We start from the raw sequence: 21,907 nt of genomic DNA on the forward strand, positions 1-21,907 counted from the left end.
GTTTGTAGAAGCAGTCTGCATGCCTAGGGGCTTGATTTTATACACCTGTGGCCATGGAGGTGATTTGAACACCTGAATCCAATGATTTGGAGGGCTGGCCCAATACTTTTGGCAAAATAGTGTAATCTCCAGCCACTGTACTACTGCATATATGTGGCTATTGTATCAATATTGCCATTATGGCTATTGTCTTGAAATATTTATTTATTTGTCTTAGGATATCTGCAATGTGAGGTTGTGGTTTTGCAGTACTTTGTGTGCTCTCTTTTGACAATTTATAGCACTTTAGTACAGGAGCTGTTTTTCGTATGTTGCATTTGAAGTTGTAAACATGAGGACCCTCTGCCTACCGTAAGATATTTCATTTTTCTCCCATTGATTCAAGTCTTCCATTGTACAGCTCTACACATCCTTTGATTGACAATTCTTTGCTTATTAGACTTGATGTTTACAGTTTTTAGGCTTTTCTGTGGCTTCAACGAACAACCCATAAACCGAGGACCCAGGCTGATGCACGTATCCCTACCTAGTATTTGTTTTTATAACATGCACTAATTTGGAAAAAGCTAATTTGATCTCTTGGTTGCTGAAGCTATAAATTATAGGGTTTAACAATGGTGTGACCACAGTGTATAGCAATGAAAGCAGTTTGCTGATGTTTAATGGATGATCTTTAGAGAAGAATAGATAGACAATAATTAGAGTACCATAATAGATGGACACAACTGTCAAGTGGGAACTACAGGTGTAGAAAGCTTTCCACCTGCCGATTGTGGTAGGTATTTTCAGTATTGCAGCAAAGATGGAAATATATGTAGCAATAATGTACATTAAAGGGATAAAGGTTAATGGAAGACCAGCCACAAAGTCCTGAACCTCTAGAATGAACGTGTCTGAACATGATAACTGCAGGATTGGAGACAAGTCACAAAAGAAATGGTCAATAACATTGGGGCCACAGAAATTTAGTCTACCCATCTGAATAGCCAAAGTCAACATGATAATGACTGGTATAAACCAGCACCAAAAAACCAGCTGGATGCATCTGCGAAGATCCATAATCGAAGAGTACCGCAATGGGTTGCATATGGCCATGTAACGGTCGTAAGACATTACTGCAAGGAGAAGACACTCTGTCGTTGCCAGAGCTCCAAAAAAGAAAAACTGGGCAATACATCCAAAAATAAAAATATATTCTTTGGCTCTCAATGTGATGCTCATCAACAAAGGGACTATGACAGAGCTCAGGAGAAGATCACAAGATGACAGTTGGCTCAGGAAAAAGTACATAGGAGAACTAAGACTTTGACTTACTACCACCAGGGAGATGATCAAGAGGTTGCCTGATATGGTGACCACATAGAGAAGAAGAAATGCTAGGAAGAGGAAATCTTTGTAATTATGACAATCCTGAAATCCCAGGAGTATGAACCTGGTGACCACTGTTTGGTTCATTACCTAAAGCAGAAAAGAAAATATAAATACAAATCAGAACAGTACTGTGCATAAAGGCAAATAATTACATACTGTTTGTTAAAAATTAACAGTACATTATGGAAAACAATCTTTAACTATGTAAACTACATGTCAAGTTCCCATGGTAGTGAGCCCTCGTAGATAGTCAACTTGGAGTTCCCCAGGAAGAGGAGTCTAAGCCTCAGCCTGCTTCTTCACCAGGGCCTCTGGTGGTGTAGATGGACTTGTAGCGCACTAGAACCTAGAACCAGGTCACAGCCACCAAGTATGCCCATCTGACAATATAGACACTACTCACAAGAGCAAAGTACAGATGGCAGGAGACAGAAGATCTAGAAAATGAGCTGAAGTCAGGACAGGCAGCAGGCAAGCGAAAATGATAGACGGAGACAGGGTCAAGAAACTGCAGGCTAAACCGTGACACTAAAACTCTACCTCCATCAAATCAAAGCAGCATTGAGCAATAAATTCAGCGAGAACATGTTAAAAACAAATTCTGTGGTTCACGGTCCACTCAAGAAAAATGTTTTTTGCTTTTCTGAGAAATCAAAGTAGGGTTTTTTAGGTGTCCCTAATATGTAGTGCCTAAGAGAAGCCCTTAACCTTTAAGCTCTCTCAGTCCAACCTAAAAAAATAACCTCCTAACTCTTAAATTTTACCCTAACAGTGAAATAAAATCCTAAAAATCTCCACTGTAATCTAACCCCTAAATAAACATTTAACTCTAAAGTAATCCTTTTAGAAAACTGTTTAAATTATCCAGTGAAGGGTGAAGTTGTGGGAGCATTAAAGTTCCACTCCAAAACTCACCATGTGCCTGTGTCTTTATATTGCTGGACCTCGCTCATTTCTACTGTGTCTTCAGTCTGTGCCCAAATGAATCCCACGCCTACCTTCCCTTGCTAGGACTGAATACCTTGTAAGTTCTGGATGACTTTAGCGGGGGGGGGGGGGGGGGGGGGATTTAACACAATGCCTTTTGTGGTTCTCATCTACCTCACTTCTTCAGGTTGTGTGAAATAGTATCATATTAATATAAGTACTGTGATCAGGAACCCGGGGCCCACTAACCACACCGAGCCTTCTCCTGGGAGGTAGGCAAAGTAACCACGCACAAAGGGCCTAAGTGTTACCGACTTTAAAAAAAGTGGAGATGGAAACCTATATCATACTCTCTTCACTCTCCTCCTACTAATTTGCAGTAATCCATACATACACACACATGGATTATTGTGAACTAATAGAGGAGGGTAAAGAAAGTATGCTATAGGTTTTCAAATCCCTTTTTTCAAAGTTGGTAGCACTTAGGCCCTCCCAAGGAGAGGTTTGGTGTGGTTGATGGTGCCCAGGTTCCTGATCCCAGAACTTACATTAATACCAGAGGTGTACCTAGAACCTTCAGAGCCCTGGTGCAAAAAACCATGAAGGGCCCCCTGGCCAGGTTACTTCCTACCAATCCTGGGGCCCTTTCTCACTGATCCCAAGACCTTTTACATCCATTGTAGGGCCCTTTATTATGGTTCTGCAGTGGATACCCTTCACATGTTCTACAGCAGGCTCCCTTTCTGCTGTCTCCCCCCCCCCCCCACATGGTTTCAGAAGTGAGACCTTTGCAACCCTGGTAGATTCGCCACTGGTGTCAGTGGGACTGTGAATAATGTCAGTCAGTAGAGGAGTGGATGAGTGAATGGTGTCAATATGGCAGTGGACTTTGTCAGAAATGCAGTAGACATGGCCAGTAAGGCAGTGGACAGGGTCAACAGTTTTTAATTTTTGTTGCTTTCTTTTTTATTATTTTTTCCCATGTTATTTTATTTTTACAATTTTTTTGGAGCCTTGTTGGGGGGCTTTGGTAAGATATCAGGGGTCTAAACAGACCTCTGATGTTTCACCTTTGAGACAGAGAAAAGAGATTGATGACACAGCCCTCAATCTGGATCTCTGCAACCTCAGCAGCACAGAATGAATGGACAGGAATAGCTCTATACAGAGCTTCCCATTCATTCACAAACTGAAGCATAGTAAACACAGTGAGTGATTGGTACCACATGACATATTTACTAGCCCTTCCCCTTCTTACATTGTGAAAGCATCTCCCCGCAGAAGCAGGTGAGAGAGGAGAAAGGGGAAACTGGCAGTGCTGCGGGGGGGAACTAGGGAGCACACAGGAGTCCAAGGGCAGCAGGAAACAAGTAAACTGGATACAGGCAGCTTCGAAGATTTTTGCCTATACAGGCGAAGGTGCATTTTGGGGTTCCCCGCTGTATAATACACAATGAGGCAGACAATGGGGTGCGGAGGGTGTCTGTTCTGTACACTGTATAATACACAATGAGGGAGACAATGGGGTGCGGGGGGTGTCTGTTCTGTACACTGTATAATACACAATGAGGGAGACAATGGGGTGCGGGGGGTGTCTGTTCTGTACACTGTATAATATACAATGGGGTGCGGGGGTGTCTGTTCTGTACACTGTATAATATACAATGAGGGAGACAATGGGGTGCGGGGGGTGTCTGTTCTGTACACTGTATACTACACAATGAGGAAGACAATGGGGTGCGGAGGGGTGTCTGTTCTGCACACTGTATAATACACAATGAGGGAGACAATGGGGTACGGGGGGAGTCTGTTCTGTACACTGTATAATACGCAATTAGGGAGACAATGGGGTGCGGGGGGGGTGTCTGTTCTGTACACTGTATAATACACAATGTGGGAGACAATGGGGTGCGGGGGTATATTCTGTACACTGTATAATACACAATGGGGAAGACAATGGGGTGCGGGGGGGTGTCTGTTCTGTACACTGTATAATACACAATGTGGGAGACAATGGGGTGCGGGGGTATATTCTGTACACTGTATAATACACAATGGGGAAGACAATGGGGTGCGGGGGGGTGTCTGTTCTGTACACTGTATAATACACAAAGAGGGAGACAATGGGGTGCGGGGGGTGTCTGTCCTGTACACTGTATAATACACAAAGAGGGAGACAATGGGGTGTGGGGGGTGTCTGTTCTGTACACTCTATAATACACAAAGAGGGAGACAATGGGGTGCGGGGGTGTCTGTTCTGTACACTGTATAATACACAAAGAGGGAGACAATGGGGTGCGGGGGTGTCTGTTCTGTACACTGTATAATATTCAATGAGGGAGACAATGGGGTGCGGGGGCTGTCTGTTCTGTACACTGTATAATACACAATGGAGGAGACAATGGGGTGCGGGGGGGTGTCTGTTCTGTACACTCTATAATACACAATGGGGGAGACAATGGGGTGTGGGGGGGGTCTGTTCTGTACACTGTGTAATACACAATGGGGGAGACAATGGGGTGTGGGGGGGGGGGTCTGTTCTGTACACTGTGTAATACACAATGAGGCAGACAATGGAGTGCGGGGCATATGGAGGGTGCACCAGCCTAGGGCATTACCTGGGTGGTAGCTTTGCTGATTGGTAAAGTTGATGTATACTCACAAACAGCTTTAGTCACAAAGGTATATTAAAGTCCAAACTGGTCTGGTCACTGAGACCGCTCCCAAACGTGGGAGGAACCTCCAAATGGCTAACGTGTTTCGAGGGACGATCCCCTCTTTCTTAAAGCCTCCCTCAGGGCTTGAGGAAGAGAATATCACCCCTAGAAATTCATCAGACCTTTGGAGAATCCTCTAGCATTGGGGAGCTGTCTCGGTGACCAGGCCGGTTTGGACTTTAATATACCTTTGTGACTAAAGCTGTTTGTGAGTTTACATCCATTGTATTTAATCAATAAAGATACCGCCCAGGTAATGCACCGTTAGTGGGTTAATTGTTCAACCATTTTGGGGGGTTTTGTCACATTTTTTATCGGTAAAGTTGGAAACAAATTGGCCAATTTTGCCAATCGGACGATTTTCCCAGCAATGATGGGCAAATCGGCCGATCGTTTTACCGATAAAAAATATGCGCATGAGCCGTGACGAGGAAGAAAAGGAAGAGGAAGAGGAAGAAGAAGAAGAATTTCAGTCCGCTATTCTATTTTATATGAAAAGTATTGTGGTTGCAACAATGTATCTATTTGTATCCAAATAAAAACATTGGTATCCGAAATGGATACAAACGGATACATTGTTGCAACCGCAATACTTGTTAATGTCAAATATAATAGCAGAGCTCTCTGCAAGGGACAGAAGTAATTAAATGCCGGCCGTGGACGGGACGGGACGAAAATCAGCAAATTTTTTTACCGTTAGTGGTAACATCGGCTGATCGAACGACCGATTTTTCATAAAAAAACGGTCAGTTTTCGTCCCGTCTATGGTCTGCGTTAGTGTCAATGTCAGTGTGTTTTAGGTAAAAAAAAAAGATAAAAACAAAATGCGCACTATTGTTTCTGGGCTGTACTACGGGTACAAACAACAAATAACATACACATATATGGTATCGCTGCGATCGTCAAGAGCTGAAGAATTTATTTTGGATTGTTCTTTGGTGGTAGGTTATGGTCGTAACAAGAAACACATAGCTAAATAAAAAAATATTTTTTTTTTTACTATTTTGGGCCAGTTTTCCTTTGATAATAAAAAAATAATCAGGAGCTATCCATTACCATTTACCACCAAATGAAAGTCCAATTTGTCCTGAAAAAAACACGGTATAATCCACCTGGATGTACAAAGTAGTTGTGATGATAGGTACGCTTTTGCTAACACATGTCAACGTTGCAAAATTGTGCTTAGGCATTTAGATTTGTTTTACCCTCAGGTGTGAAGGGGTTACCCAATAGGTTCAAGGGATCCCTGTATGTCTAACAAGAGTTCAGGCACGTCCTGTATTCTTTCTGATTATCTTTTTTTTATAAAGAAGATGACTAAGTTGAGGAAAATCATGAATCAAGAATAACTGGCATATCAAGTATTTTACAGTCTTTTGCACCTTCCCCCAGCCCTGTAGTCACTTACCTGCACAGGTACAACCTTCTAGACGTGTTTAATTATTTGTTAGAAATCGTTAGAAAAAAAAACAGCCAATGCGCAGAGCAAATTTCACCCCTATAGCCCATTACAGAACAAAGAGCTGCTGATGAGGGATGAGAATTTATATGTTTTAGTCATCGCTGCATGAAAGTGGGGTCCTACAGGGATCTCAGCCATGAGAGATTTAAATATTGCTTTGAGCCAATTAAATTTATTAAAATACATTTTCAGAACATAACGAGTCTTATTATTATAAACATCACCTGAAACTTCTCACTATACAGTTAGCACTTTTACATGATCAGCCCTTCGGCCATTAATACCAATAAAGATAAATATCCCCTAAAAATTAAATAACTGGGGGTGCAATATTCAGATTTAATCAAGATATTTTCCTCAATGACCCCTAAAAATGAAATAACTGCGGGTGCAATATTCAGATTTAATCAAGATAATTTCTTCAATGACCCCTAAAAATGAAATAACTGCGGGTGCAATATTCAGATTTAATCAAGATATTTCCCTCAATAACCCCTAAAAATTAAACAGCTGCTGGTGCAATATTCAGATTCATTCAAGATATTTTCCTCAATGACCCCTAAAAATGAAAAAACTGCTGGTGCAATAATCAAATTTAATCAAGACATTTTCCTCAATAACCCCTAAAAATTAAATCATTTCTGGTGCAATATTCAGATTTAATCAAGACATTTTCCTCAATGACCCCTAAAAATGAAATAACTGCGGGTGCAATATTCAGATTCAATCAAGATATTTCCCTCAATATTTTTTCTGCCATTCAATGTCCTCAGTCTGATAGCCAGTCATTCTACTCATTTCCTCTGAACCCAGGTCATTTTTTACCCCCCCCCCCCACACACACACACACTCCTGACTGTGACTTGGCAGTGAAATGGGAAGCAGAAAATGTATCAGCTCATCATTTAGTTCCTCTGCTCTCTCCTCCCATCAACATGCTCCTTGTCAGCACATGGTTCTTCCTGTCACTGGTTCCCTGACCTTGACCTGAGCTCTTAAAATAAACAAGACAATGGTGGTAACACCACCATTTAATAAAGAAAGTCTGCAGCCAAGAAGTCTCTGACCAGTCTCGTTCTTTTGGGGCCCCAGCTTTCAAGCCGGTGGTGATGGCTAAAAGCCATTCCCATTCAGATAGAAGGTCCAGAGCTACACCTGGGCAGCACAGTCAGAGGCCACAGTCACATCTGGGATTTGGATACAGCAATGATGGCTCTGGTTGCATCAGCAGAAGTCCGAGATACGATCCCTCTATCTTCTGGTATACTTGGACTTTCAGTCCCACAGTGGCATATATTTGAAGGACGCTATCCTGAGGAAGTCACCTGTACGTGCCGCAACGCGTAGATACGATGTGATTTCCTGTTACCGACTCGGCTTGCTCCTGGACCTGTCTACTCTGATTTACCCTGATCTGACCTTGGCCTAGCTTACGGATACTCTCTCTCTCGCTCCTCTGTGAACGACCTCGGCTTTCCCATCTGACCATGTCCACTCTGATTCCCACCTGGTACCTGACCTTGGCTTGAACCAACTACCCAGTAAACATCCAAATCCCGGAAGGGCTTGCTTACCATGCACAGGCGCCTCCTGTCTGCAGACCTATCTCCGTGCATCAGCTGTGTTTCTGAGTGGACCACCAACCAGCACTCCTACAGATGACCTTTGCAACTTTGGGCCTGACTCCCGCTGTCCCACTCTCAGGGGAGTCCGGAACTTAGCCGCAAGGGAAGCCCTCTCTCCATTGGCCTCCATCACCAGATACATGATAGCATCATCCAGCCAGTATGTCCAAGGCCGAGGTAAGATCAGGGGTAAAACAGAGTAGACAGGTCCAGGAGCAAGCTGAGTTGGTAACAGAAAATCACAAGTCAGAACCACAGGAAACAGGTAACAGGAACCAGGAACAGGGGACAGGGAGCTAGAGATCATCCAGCAACCAGAGGAAGTGATGAACCTCCTTATAAAGGCCGTCTAGCACCAGACTAAGGCTGATGTGTCCTTCTGCGGCCATATAGAATATAGGCAGAAACGTCAGATCTTCCAGAACTCCTGCCATGGACAGGACCCTGACAAAGAGTGATTCATATTGGAAGCAAGTTACAAGTGAGGGTCAGTGGAATCAGAGCGACCTGGAGAGTTGGTACCTGTAGGATCCAGAGTGATCCAAAAGGTGTGTTGACCCTTTTGAGTCACCGCAAGGAGGCGAGGGGGCACGTCTGCCATCTATGGATACATGCTCACCATTTGCACCAGCACTATAGCACGTTTTGAAGATATAGGAACATTTTAGCGGCCATTGCCATCTTTGCTATTCTTGGTAATTTGTTGGACACTTTTAATCGTTTTATGCGTTTATGAAGTTTGTTTATATATTGTGTTTAACATTATTCACTAGACACTTCATTTGGTTTATATCCCAATTTTGAGATACACTTTATATATTATTCACTTTATTTGTGATCATATCCCTAATTTTGGGATCCACTGTATATAGCACCTAGTCTTTTGGGGTTTGGTCCCAAGTGGGACTGGGTATTGTCAGTGTATGAGGGTTCGGGCATAGGACCAGCTTCATCATATGCACTTTGTGTACTGATAATATCACAGTTTAAGACACTGTTTTTTTAGATCTTGAAAGATCTATCATATATTTATATTCATTCATTTATGTGATTTATGTTTTTCATCTTATTATTGTGGAGTTTGCACATATAGTTATCAGCGCTACACCATTATTGTATTTTAACATATTTGAACACCACAGCTTCAGAGCAAAGAAACATTCTCTTAACAACAGCAAAAACGCAACCCTCCACCTGCAGCCTTGAGAGGGCTCTTAGTACCCCTGCACCAACAGCACAGGGCAGCAGTGATTTATGGCCAGTACAAGTCCCTCAAGCACAGGACACAATCACTCTCTCTTCTCAGGGTCATGAGACTGTCAGTCACTTTCCTCAATCAACCCCTTATGGAGGTTCCTCCCTCTTCACAGTATTCCCTCCTCCTCCTGCAGCAGTCCTCCTGGGACTTGCAGCTCACTCTCTGTCCTGATCAGGCTCTACTCTTTTGGGGACTGCATCTCTCATCAGTCCCTGCTTCCACACTCTGAGTTCAGTGGGTGAGGTTTTCTCTGGTGGTTCCTGCCACCAATCACAGCCCTGCTCTCATCCATCTTGTGGCTGGATAGCCTTGGTCACAACACCAGCCATTTTCAGTCCTCCTATCAGAGCCTGGGTCTGAACCTGGGCCTTCTGCGGTGAGTGGCAATGTTTCTTCTTGCTGAGTCTAATGGTCAGACCAAGAGGACCAATCAAACTTTGGAGCAGTACCTTCAGTGTTTTGTCAGTTATCTTCAGGATGACTGGGTGGACTATCTACCTTCGGCAGAGTTTGCCTATAACAATGCTAAACATAGCTCCACTGCCCAAAGCCCCTTTTCCCTCAATATGTGGTATCATCCAGTTTTTATTCCTGATCTCCCTATCGCAACTCAAATTCCTGCTGTTACCAACAGATTAACTACAGTACATTGCAGGAGATTCAGGCGAAGTTGATCGAGACCTTGTGGGAGGCTCAGGAATGTTATAAAAGGGCTGCCGACAGTCATTGCAGATCACTTCCTGCCTTTCATGTGAACGACAAGGTTTGGCTATCAACCAAAAATCTGAAGGTTCATGTTCCATCTGCAAAGTTGGGCCAAACGTTTGTGGGACCTTTCCAGATTTCTGCTCAGATCAACCTAGTCATCTTTCGCTTAAAACTTCCTGACAGTATGAAGATTGACCCTGTTTTTCACGTATCGCATTTCAAACCATTTCATGAAAATCCTTTCTCTGGAAGAATTCTTCCACCTCCTTCACCTATTGAGGTACAGGGTGAAGAAGAATACGTGGTGGAGAAGATTCTTGACTCTAGGATATTTAGAGGAAAATTGCAATTTTTGAAAATTTTGCTGCACTCGTTATTGACCCTTGGCTTGTACTTGACTACGATTCTGCCTCATCCCAACCTTCTACCGCTTGTTACCAACCCTTGGCTTGTTTACTGACTACGCTTCTGCTAGATCCCTACCTGCTATATCTTCTACTGGTTCCTGGCCTGCTCACTTCCTGGTGGGGTGATCCTGAGAACTGCGACCTGGTACTAACACGCAGACACGGGCCCCATGATCCCTTATTGCCCGGGGGCCCCATGAGTTGTCAGTCCACCCCTGCTTAGACCCCGCACCTCAGGTGAGCCTGTGTCATTTCCCAGGGTGACCTGCCCGTGTACCTATTCTGCTGGTTTCAGGTAAGCCTTAACACTGCTATAGAAACTGGTCTTTGAGCCTGACCCCTGATCCTGACACCTCCTCTCTCTCGCCTGACTCAGCCCCATAGCCCAGATGTGGCCAAGTGGGGAGATGACAGCAATGTGGGTGGTCCTAGTCGCATGGCTGCACTCACATGAGTATCGTTGGGTGGGCTAGAGTAATTAGGAAGTTTTGGGTATTAATAACGTCAACTTGCTTATTGGAATCTTAAGCATGATCATAAAATGGCCTCCCTCATTATCTAACAACTTGTTTTCTACTTGGTTGCCTCCACCTCTGTTTCTCCTTGCCTTTTTCACTAACAATTAAAAACTGGGGTTTATTTACTAAAGCAGGTTCACTCAGAATCTTGTGCACTTCTGCCTAGAAACCAATCAGCTTACCGGTTCTCTGGGGGTCTGTTCACCCCCCACAGTGCGAGATTGGTTCATACGTTTCAACAGTATTGATGAAATGGAAGAGCTGATTGCTTCTTCTCTGGATAACCCTACAAAATGTTCTCATATGTGGTCCTGTTGGATTCACTTCTGAATGACCCCTGAATATTGTTCTTTCATGGGCCTTGCTGACTGATTCTGAACCTCTCTGATACCCTGTAGTGTTTCTGGTGATTTATCAGCTCTCTGTTTTTTTTAAGGTTGTGATTGAGGTCCTTTGTCTCGATGTCCTGTATTGCTTGCTTGGAGCAAGTTACGCTTGGCACCCTGCTACACCTGCAACTGTCCCCAGCTTGCTTCTCTGCCAGGAATGCGCGTATCCCACTTGTCATGAGAGTCTTGAGTAAAGGTGACTTACCTACCCTCCTACTCCTCTACACCTCCTCCCCGTCTGACCCTTCCCCAACCCCCCATCTTCCTCCCCCCCACCCTCCCCTTTCTTTTTTTTTTTTTCTTTTTCTTCTTCCCCTCTCTTCCCTTCTTTTTCATGCTTATTCTTAAATTCTTAATCCCCATTTCCTTGCTTTCCTACTCAGAGTTTAGCTTTCATTGGTACACTTCTCTATGCATAGGAGCCCTACTCCCTATCTGCAATCCAGCTGCACTTCATGCTTCCTTCTGCAGATGAGCTTTATGGGGATGCTGACTTCATTTTCCAGCAGGACTTGGCACCTGTCCACACTGCCAAAAGCACCAAAACCTGGTTCAATGACCGTGGGATTACTGTGCTTGATTGGCCAGCATACTCGCCTGACCTGAACCCTATAGAGAATCTATGGGGCATTGCCAAGAGAAAGATGAGAGACATGAGATCGAACAATGCAGAAGAGCTGAAGGCCGCTATTGAAGCATCCTGGTCTTCCATAACACCTCAGCAGTGCCACAGGCTGATAGCTTCCATGCCACGCCGCATTGAGGCAGTAATTGCTGCAAAAGGGGCTTAAACCAAGTACTGAGTACATATGCATGCTTCTACTTTTCAGAGGTCCGATATTGTTCTATGTACAATCCTTGTTTTATTGATTGCATGGAATATTCTCATTTTCTGAAATTGTGGATTTGGGGTTTTCATGAGCTGTAAGCCATAATTATCACAATGATGACAAATCACGGCTTGAACTATCTTGCTTTGCATGTAATGAGTCAATCTCATATAATAGTTTCACCTTTTAAGTTGCATTATTGAAATAAATGAACTTTTGCACCATATTCTAATTTTTTCGAGTTTCAGCTGTACACAATGGTCTTTTCTCAGTGAGATCCCGCTCCCCATTACACAGGTTTGTCTATCTCCAGTGTGATCAAACCTCCTTTCCCACAAATACATAGGTCTTTCCCCAGTGAGATGCCACCCCCAGCATGCACATGCAATTCAGTACCTTTAATCCACTGCACAATTTTGGTTTGAATAGAACAGGGAACACAAAAATCTCAATATGAGCCACACCATCCAACGATTTGCAAAAAAAGTGTATATATATAATAAACCATACAATACCATTTACCACATGATAGAGCAACTTAATAAAAACATTTGAAAGGCAAGGTAAGTTATCTCATCCTTTTGTAGACTACATAATGAATAAGAAGAAGTAATTTTGTCTATTGAATAAAATATTACAATTCATTTTATGAATTATGTTGGTGATTAGCTGTGGATATCATAATTTACTCATTGTGCAATATCCTTTATGACATTCAAAGGGGATTACAAAAATGTGGTTTATATTGTTGGCTTGTAAACTTCATTGTCAAAGTTTGTTGAGAAAGAATTGTAATAGATATTATCCTCTATATCAGCCTTTCTCAACCTTTTTACCCCAAGGAAATCCTTGAAATAATTTTCAGGTCTTGGGGAACCCCTGCTAAAGCTAGTTCATTGGGTGGACAAAATTTCCCTTACATTGGTGGCCAGAATGCTGTTCTTGCAGACAGCTAAACAGATATGCCAAGTGATGTTGGCTCCGGAACTATGCAAGTGCCATCAGATGAGAGGTCAATCAACAACTGCTCAAGGAACCCCTAAAAACCTCTGGAAGAACTCTGGGGTTCCATGGAACAATGGTTGCTCTGTGCATGGCTCAATAAATATCAGAATACACAGTATTAAGTGATTGAGCTCACAATTTGTGTACTTACACACCTTTGAGGACCAAGGGACGTATTTGTCCCATGTTTTTAATTGTGTGTATCATCTGATTAAGAACTTAAAACTCTTTTTTTTTTTTGGTTTGAGTCAAAATATTAGTTCTTATCAACAAACAACAAATGGATCTAGCTTTTTGCCAATTATTTCATGAAATGGCTTAGTTACAGCAACTGAAGTGTACGAACTTTAAAAAACAAAAAAATTGATTCTTTTGGTGTTCCAAAATCTTACGGTCCTCAAAGGGTTAATAAGCAGACCCCAACCTGTTTTAGAGGTTTTTATTTTTATAATTTTGTAGTTGAATGTTTTTGAATATATGTTACTTTAGCCCTTTTATGGTTACTTTATTTTATATTAAAGCAGAATTAATATAAAGTTCAAGCTGAGCTCCAGTCAGCTGCAAATACCTTATAGTGCCCTCAACCCTCCCTCATTGCAAAGACATCTAATAGACCCCTGATGTCTCTCCTGCCCTCCAATGCAGCTAGTCAACCACAAATAATGCTTGATTAGCTGCTTCTCTGGCTGTAGCAGTGAGGGAACAACAGCTCTGAAACCAGAAGCAATGAAATCATCATCACGTCAAGGTGCATTAGTTACAGAGGAAATCAAGGAATGGATGTAGGTCTGTTTTCTCTGTAGCTTACTATCCCGGCTGTTTACCATGATCCTGTTTTATCACAGGGACCACTGTGGGCAGCAGCTGGGGTAGGGGGAAAGGCCCCTTCCTACTATAGTAAAAGTAAACAATGGCTCTATAGCCACCTGGATCTCTTTTATTGAACAGCCGTCTGTAAAAATTGACTTAATGAGCTTGTTATAAACACTTTGATATAGGCCATTTTTATATAATCATTCATCCCTGGCCATGTGGGATCTCCTGCATGGTATGGGTTGGGGAAAGACCTGGCAACCTACCCTGTAAAAATAATTGCTAAGAGAATTCATGGAAAAAGTTGCTTACGAGTGACGGTCCATGCAATCGCCAAGGGTTGGATCAGGGGCGGACTGACCATTTGGAAACTTGGGCACTGCCTGTAGGCCTGGGGTCAGTAGGGGGCCCCATGAGATGCCCCTGGTACCTTTTTCATAGGCTTTTTTGAGTTTGGGCAAGGACACAGGGGCCCCATGATCCCCTATTGCCCGGGGGCCCCATGAGTTGTCAGTCTGCCCCCGAGTCAGATATGACTGGATGGATGGATAGGCTTTTTTGAGTTTGGGCAAGGACACAGGGGCCCCATGATTCCCTATTGCCCGGGGGCCCCATGAGTTGTCAGTCCGCCCCTGAGTCAGATATGACTGGATGGACAGACAGACAGACAGACAGACAGACAGACAGATGGTTAAACATGTTCTGAGACAATTTCAATGGTACCATGAAAGTCCAACTAATTAATTGAGTATATATACTCAACATCATGGCTGCAGCAGGAACTATGAGTGGATTTGTTGGAAGGCTGAGATATGTTGTATATTATTACCGATTACACTAAGTACAAATAGAGAGGCAGTTATTGGTGCAGTTCATTTTTGTGCTCAACATAGTTGAACCACACCAAAATATATAATTCCTCTTTATAAACTGTACAAACCCATTTTGGCTATGAATGAGCATTTATACAACTTCTGTTGACCTAATTTTAGAAATGAATTTGACCAAGCTGGCCATAATTTCTTGATTTCTCAAAGTGTAAATTAATGGGTTACACATTGGGGTGCCAACAGTGTACATCAATGATAGAGTCTTATTTATGTGAGTTAAGTGCTTCCCAGATGGAACTAAGTAGAGCGTTAGCAATGTCCCATAATATGTGCAAACAACAATGAGATGGGAGCTGCAGGTGGAGAAGGCCTTACGTCTTCCTGTGGCTGAAGAGATCTTCAAGACGGTGACAGCAATATAGCTATACGTCACAAGAATTAGAAGACACGGCACTGGAAGGATAGGCATGGATGCCACAAGCATTTCAAGTTCCACCACAGATGTATCTGAGCAAGATAATCTAAGTAAGGGGGGCAGGTCACAAAAGAAATGGTCTATGATGTTTTGTCTGCAAAACTCTAAACTGCTTACTGAAATGACGGTTATCAGTGGAATAGTGAACCCTAAAAACCAAGGCCACAGAATGAGATGGGTTTGAAGTCTAATGTCCATCACTGATTGATAACGGAGGGGGTTACATACTGCCAAATACCTGTCATAGGACATAGACGAGAGGAGAAAACACTCAAAAATTGTTGGTAGACCAAAAAAGTATAGCTGACTGATGCATGAACTGTAAGATATTAGGCTCCCATTGGCCAGAATGACATGAAGCATCTTTGGTCCAATATTTATAGTAAGAACCACGTCTGAAAGGGACAGCTGGACTAAGAACAAGTACATGGGGGTGTGGATGTGGTGGGTCCTTGCTACTATAAATATAATGAGAAGGTTTCCCAATAAAGTCATGATGTGAACCATGAGCAAAAAGACAAAAATTAAAATCCGGAGGTCCCCTAGTGTACTAAACCCAAGAAGGAAAAATTCAGATACCTTTGTACCATTCTCCATAGTCCTTTTCTAATTTTTTTTTTTTTTAATTTTCAAAAAGTGTAGTACATCTTATACAATATTATTGTTTATAGCATCGTATTCATGAACTTAGAATAGTCCAATTCATGTCAATGTGAGCGTTTGAGCATGTAAATATTAACAATTTATTTGTCATTTATCATCTGAGACCGGTATACTGTTGTCAGTCAATGAGACCTTTCAGTAATAAAGACTAAATTGTCAACCAACTGGAGTTTGTGCTTGAGTTTACTGTAGCTCCTATGAATGTAGATGATATTGTTTGCTCAAAGCTGAAGTTCGATGACACAATTTCTACTGGTACAATGCTGTATGTGGAAATAAAGAAAAGAGAAAAGGAAAGGTGGTTATGGGTGGCATCCAAAAAGACATGCATGGTCTCACCTTAAATTATAGTTGTAGGGAAAAAAAGAACATGACATTTACACATTTCTTTTGTTATGTGTCCTTCAAAGAGAACCTGTACAAAGCAGCAGTTTAACTTTAAAGGGTATATTTATAAAGCAGTGAATATCACTTTCAACAAACATTCACTGCAGATGAATCTTCCCTGTGTGTGTTTTTTTAAATGCCATTATATGATTCTCCATCACCAGTAAATGTTTGGTGAAAGTCACATTTACTATTTTATAAATATATTCTATATGTGAAAGTGTTTAACAAAATAAAATAAATAAATTTAAACAACAACTGTAAAGTCCATTAATTAGTCCATCTACTATTACCCCTAATTACCCTAAAATATCATAGTGAAAAAATAATTCAAAATTCTTCCAACGATTTCCCAGATCTTTATACCTCAATAAAAGAAAAATATCACATAGTTCATTATCCTTCATACAGCATCAATTCAATTCATCCCCCGCACTTCACAGTGAATAAATGTGACAAAAGTAAAAACCGTGAAAAAACGTGAATTAATTAGTGAAAACACTGTGTGTGTGAATCACCCTTCAGTGCCACAAAAAGTTGCAAACCAGTGTGCACTTCTACTTAAAGTAAGGGTACCCTTACCAACACTCCAAAAAACATATGCTTATACTGATCCAACAGCTTTCCTAGGAATAGGTAATCTCCACAATCCTCCCTGGATTCCTTAACCTCAATGCTCCCAATGACTCCAGGCGCTTTACTCCGTCCAGAGATAAAATACGAGGGACATAATAGTGTGATACCGCCAATCATATGATAATATGACCTTTATTTATACTGCTTACATCAAACAGCCTTTAAAAACATTTGTTTGTAATATATAGACCTCACAGCCATCCAGGAAAAACGTCCAATAAACTCCAAATGCGATCGTTTCCCTTCTCCAAAATGGCCGCCGGTCAACTTCCGGTTCCTGTGTGTGTCTTGACGTCACTTCCCTTGACGCGTTTCGTCATCGACTTAATCTTAAATTATAGTTGTAGGGAAAAAAAGAACATGACATTTACACATTTCGTTTATGATGTGTCCTTCAAAGAGAACCTGTGCAAAACAGCAGTTTAGCTTTAAAGGGTATATTTATAAAGCAGTGAATATCACTTTCAACAAACATTCACTGCAGATGAATCTTCCCTGTGTGTGTTTTTTTAAATGCCATTATATGATTCTCCATCACCAGTAAATGTTTGGTGAAAGTCACATTCACTATTTTATAAATATACCCCAAGTGTTTGTAAGACAAAAAAAAAACCCAAAACAAAAAAATATGTGGTACTTCTCTGTAATACATGCCAGCCTTGTCAGTGCATGGGCTGAGTGACGTCAGTGGTTGCTAAGGAAGTGGCAGATATAGGCACCCACTGCATCCTCAGCAATCACTGATATTGCATGGCGCCATTTGCTGACATGGCTGGGTAAGCAAAGGGATGTGGGGGTGACCTGATTGCCTAAATATGGCTACATGGTCATATTCGGGTAATAATGATGACCAACTATGGCCAAGGCCATATCTTAGCAATGATGTCACCACTATCCCTACCTCTTCTCTTATTTTGCTAATGACAGGTCAGGAAGCATTCAGCGAGTGACCATCGTCAAAGAGCACAGGCTGGGCTTTACTACAAGAATAATATACTGCAGAGGACACAGCACTGTAAAATTTGCCAGCTACAGGGCCATTTTAATCAATGATAGTAAGTATAACTGGTATACACCTATAGCACCCTCTAGTCTGCTACTAGAATAGTATAGGCAAATTTATTGTGCATGACTTGTGGTAACTGTGTGAGTCTGTGATTAAGGTTAGGTTACTGCAGGTCAGGTTGGATGGATTAACAGGTTGGGACTTTATCGCCTCCAACTGGTTCTGGAGGATTATTGGAACCTTCCAGAAGCCAGTAGGTGGAGGAGGTGGAGAATCTAACCAATCCCATGTTTGGAGGCCCTGGTAGAATGGTGGAACAGGCCATAAAAATGGGAGAGTCAGTCTGGAAGAGCTCTCCGGTGGAAGATGGAGTGCTGCGGAGACTGTAGGTGACCTGTAAGGGGGCTGCTAGGTCTAGGGGGGCTAGCCTTCAGGCTGAGCTTGGGCTGGCTCAGTCCATTCTGCATTTCAACATGAACAGGATCAAGGCCTGGGAGCAGTGGGAGCAAGGAGGATAGAGTGAGTACATTAGCACACCTTGGGATTTACAAGGGGAGAGACTGCCATGCATAGCTGTCCTTTGACAGCGCTGGGCTCAATCCTTTATCCTTGTCCCGGTATATCTTCAGAGCAACCAGGAAGGCTGGTAGTGTCTGCAGGCTGTGGAGCTGGGAGCAGTTCTACAGGGGAGGGAAGACATCTCTGCATGTAGTTAGAAGAAGATAAGTTGATTTCAGAGGGGCTGTGAGTTCCTCGCCTATAAGAGGCTGTTGCTACTGATCCTCAAAGACTGACGGATTTCATAGAAAAGAACAGTTCAGGATCTGTTTCTGTAAATAGGAAGGAAGTTGTCCCTTTGCTTTGATTTAGTTAAATTGGGCATACCATATTCCCTATTACCCTATCCAAGTTATTTCCCCTGATAAAACAACAAAAATCAAGCTCGTGGACTGTTCACTGACTGTGGATACAAGTGTGGAAAATGCATGCTGCCTGGCTGTGCAGAGCTTGGGGGAACCTAGAAACACAGCGGCCCTCAAGAGGGTAGCGCTACACAACTCATTTTTATTTTACCAATGGGGATAGGGGGGTGATGTGAATGTGATATACTCTCACCAGCCACTTTATTAGGTACACCTGTTCAATTGCTTAGTAACATATATTGCCAATCAGCCAATCCCATGGCAGCAACTCAATGCACTTAGGCATGTAGACATGGCGCAGACAACTTGCTGAAGTTCAAACCGAGCATCACAATGGGGAAGAAAGGGATTTTAAGTGACTTTGAACGTGGCATGGTTGTTGGTGCCAGATGGGCTGGTCTGAGTATTTCATAAACTGCTGATCTACTGGGATTTTCACACACAGCCATTTCTAGGGTTTACAGAGAATGGTCCGAAAAAGTTAAAATATGCAGGGAGCTGCAGTTGTGTGGACAAAAATGCCTTGTTGAAGTCAGAGGAGAGTGACCAAAAGTAGCAAAAGCTTCTACTCCTGCGCTGGACAATAGGCTCCACAGTAACTAGAACCACACATAGGATGCCTATAAGATGCACGCCTTTCTGCTCTTAATGGACCTGGGGAATCCAAATGAACTGCATACAAAGAGACAAAACAGAGGGTGCACCGACTTATTGCATTACCTTTAAAAATGCATTTATTGAATAAAAAATGGTAATATACCCACAAAGGAAAAATGTCAAAGGCACATCATATGACTTACAGCAAGGTCCAATTACACTGATAATATCTGTAATGGGATTAACCACCTCCCGTCCGGCCGTTGTATATAAACAGCCGGACGGTGGCAGTGCAGGGTCGGGTGGCTGTTTATAAATGGCCTTTCCGCACCCTGCTTGTGCGCGCTCCCTGGGAGCGGCCAGCACCGCGATCCGGTACCCACTGTGTCCCAATCATGTGGTCCCAATCATGTGATCACTGATTGGCCAATCAGTGATCATATGCAGAGTAGTAATCAAGATGTCACTTCTGACACCATTGCTTACTACGTGTGAAATCTGTGAATGATCACAGAGATCACATGGTACAGGGTTATTCACATCAACCTTGTACCATGTGACAAGCTGTGACCAATCACAGCTCTCACAGTATTTCTCAATGGCTGCAAGAATGCAGCCAGAGAAAAGGAGAAATGATTGCTTTTACAGCCTTTATGGGTGTAAAAGCAATCAGTGTAAAAAAAAAAAAATCGTCATCACCCCACACAATTAGTACAGTGTCACCATGGTGACACTGTACTGCTAGGGTGACAGTATGTAAAAAAAAATAATAATAATATAAAAAAATAAAATAACAATGTAAAAAAAAATGTTTATAATTAAATTATAATTTTTGGTTATAAACTAATTTGGGTTATTTTGTTTTACTAAAAAGATAACAGAATACATTTTGGCCAAGATTTATGATGAAATACTATTTATTTGCAAAATTTTATAAGAAAAACATTTTTTCACAATTTTTGGACTTTTTCATTTGCAGAGCAAATAAAAATCTCAGTTATGAATAAATACCACCAAGATAAAGCTTTATCTGTCTAAAAAAAATGCTAAAAAATGCATACGGGTACAGTGTTGCATGATCGCGCAATTGTCCGGACAGGAAGGGGGTGAAAGTGTCAGGACTGGAAGGGGGTGAAAGTGTCCGGACTGGAAGGGGGGGGAAGTGTCAGGACTGGAAGGGGGGGAAAGTGTCCAGACTGGAAGGGGGAGAAGTGTCCGGACTGGAAGGGGGGGGGAAAGTGTCCGGACTGGAAGGGGGGGGGAAAGTGTCCGGACTGGAAAGGGGGTGAAAGTGTCCGGACTGGAAGGAGGTGAAAGTGTCCAGACTGGAAGGGGGGGAAGTGTCCGGACTGGAAGGGGGTGAAAGTGTCCGGACTGGAAGGGGGGAAAGTGTCCGGACAGGAAGGGGGTGAAAGTGTCCGGACTGGAAGGGGGGGGAAGTGTCCGGACTGGAAGGGGGTGAAAGTGTCCGGACTGGAAGGGGGGGAAGTGTCCGGAATGGAAGGGGGTGAAAGTGTCCGGACTGGAAGGGGGGGAAAGTGTCCAGACTGGAAGGGGGGGAAGTGTCCGGACTGGAAGGGGGTGAAAGTGTCCGGACTGGAAGGGGGGAAAGTGTCCGGACAGGAAGGGGGTGAAAGTGTCCGGACTGGAAGGGGGGGGAAGTGTCCGGACTGGAAGGGGGTGAAAGTGTCCGGACTGGAAGGGGGGGAAGTGTCCGGAATGGAAGGGGGTGAAAGTGTCCGGACTGGAAGGGGGGAAAGTGTCCGGACAGGAAGGGGGTGAAAGTGTCCAGACTGGAAGGGGGGGAAGTGTCCGGACTGGAAGGGGGGGGAAGTGTCCGGACTGGAAGGGGGTGAAAGTGTCCAGACTGGAAGGGGGTGAAAGTGTCCAGACTGGAAGGGGGGGAAAGTGTCCAGACTGGAAGGGGGGGAAAGTGTCCAGACTGGAAGGGGGGGAAAGTGTCCGGACTGGAAGGGGGGGAAAGTGTCCGGACTGGAAGGGTGTGAAAGTGTCCGGACAGGAAGGGGGTGAAAGTGTCCGGACAGGAAGGGGGTGAAAGTGTCCGGACTGGAAGGGGGGGAAAGTGTCCGGACAGGAAGGGGGGAAGGTGTCCGGACTGGAAGGGGGGGAAAGTGTCCGGACTGGAAGGGGGGGAAAGTGTCCGGACAGGAAGGGGGTGAAAGTGTCCGGACAGGAAGATGGTGAAAGTGTCCAGACTGGAAGAGGGGGAATTGTCCGGACTGGGAGGGGGGGGAAGTGTCCGGACTGGAAGGGGGTGAAAGTGTCCGGACTGGAAGGGGGTGAAAGTGTCCAGACTGGAAGGGGGTGAAAGTGTCCGGACTAGAAGGGGGTGAAAGTGT

General features: G+C 43.3%; 2 protein-coding genes across 2 annotated transcripts; both read right to left on the bottom strand.

The window, feature by feature from the left end:
* Positions 1 to 522: 522 nt before the first annotated feature.
* LOC149449632 (olfactory receptor 5G9-like) lies at positions 523 to 1,458 on the bottom strand. The gene has a single exon (XM_089692971.1). It carries the CDS (start codon positions 1,453 to 1,455, stop codon positions 523 to 525), a length of 933 nt encoding a protein of 310 aa, XP_089549097.1. The 5' UTR covers positions 1,456 to 1,458.
* Positions 1,459 to 14,993: 13,535 nt separating this feature from the next.
* Positions 14,994 to 15,857, bottom strand: LOC149449633 (olfactory receptor 10A2-like). The gene has a single exon (XM_089693002.1). It carries the CDS (start codon positions 15,840 to 15,842, stop codon positions 14,994 to 14,996), a length of 849 nt encoding a protein of 282 aa, XP_089549128.1. The 5' UTR covers positions 15,843 to 15,857.
* Between the last annotated feature and the right edge of the window lie 6,050 nt (positions 15,858 to 21,907).

The sequence above is a fragment of the Staurois parvus genome, unplaced genomic scaffold, assembly GCF_062004578.1.
Source record: "Staurois parvus isolate SC_StPar_1 unplaced genomic scaffold, SC_StPar_1.0 ptg000609l, whole genome shotgun sequence".
In the NCBI taxonomy this organism is placed as follows: domain Eukaryota; kingdom Metazoa; phylum Chordata; class Amphibia; order Anura; family Ranidae; genus Staurois; species Staurois parvus.

Excerpts from the sequence above, each read along its gene's own strand:
- LOC149449632 (XM_089692971.1), bottom strand. The coding sequence starts at position 1,455 with ATGAACCAAACAGTGGTCACCAGGTTCATACTCCTGGGATTTCAGGAT.
- LOC149449633 (XM_089693002.1), bottom strand. The coding sequence starts at position 15,842 with ATGGTTCACATCATGACTTTATTGGGAAACCTTCTCATTATATTTATA.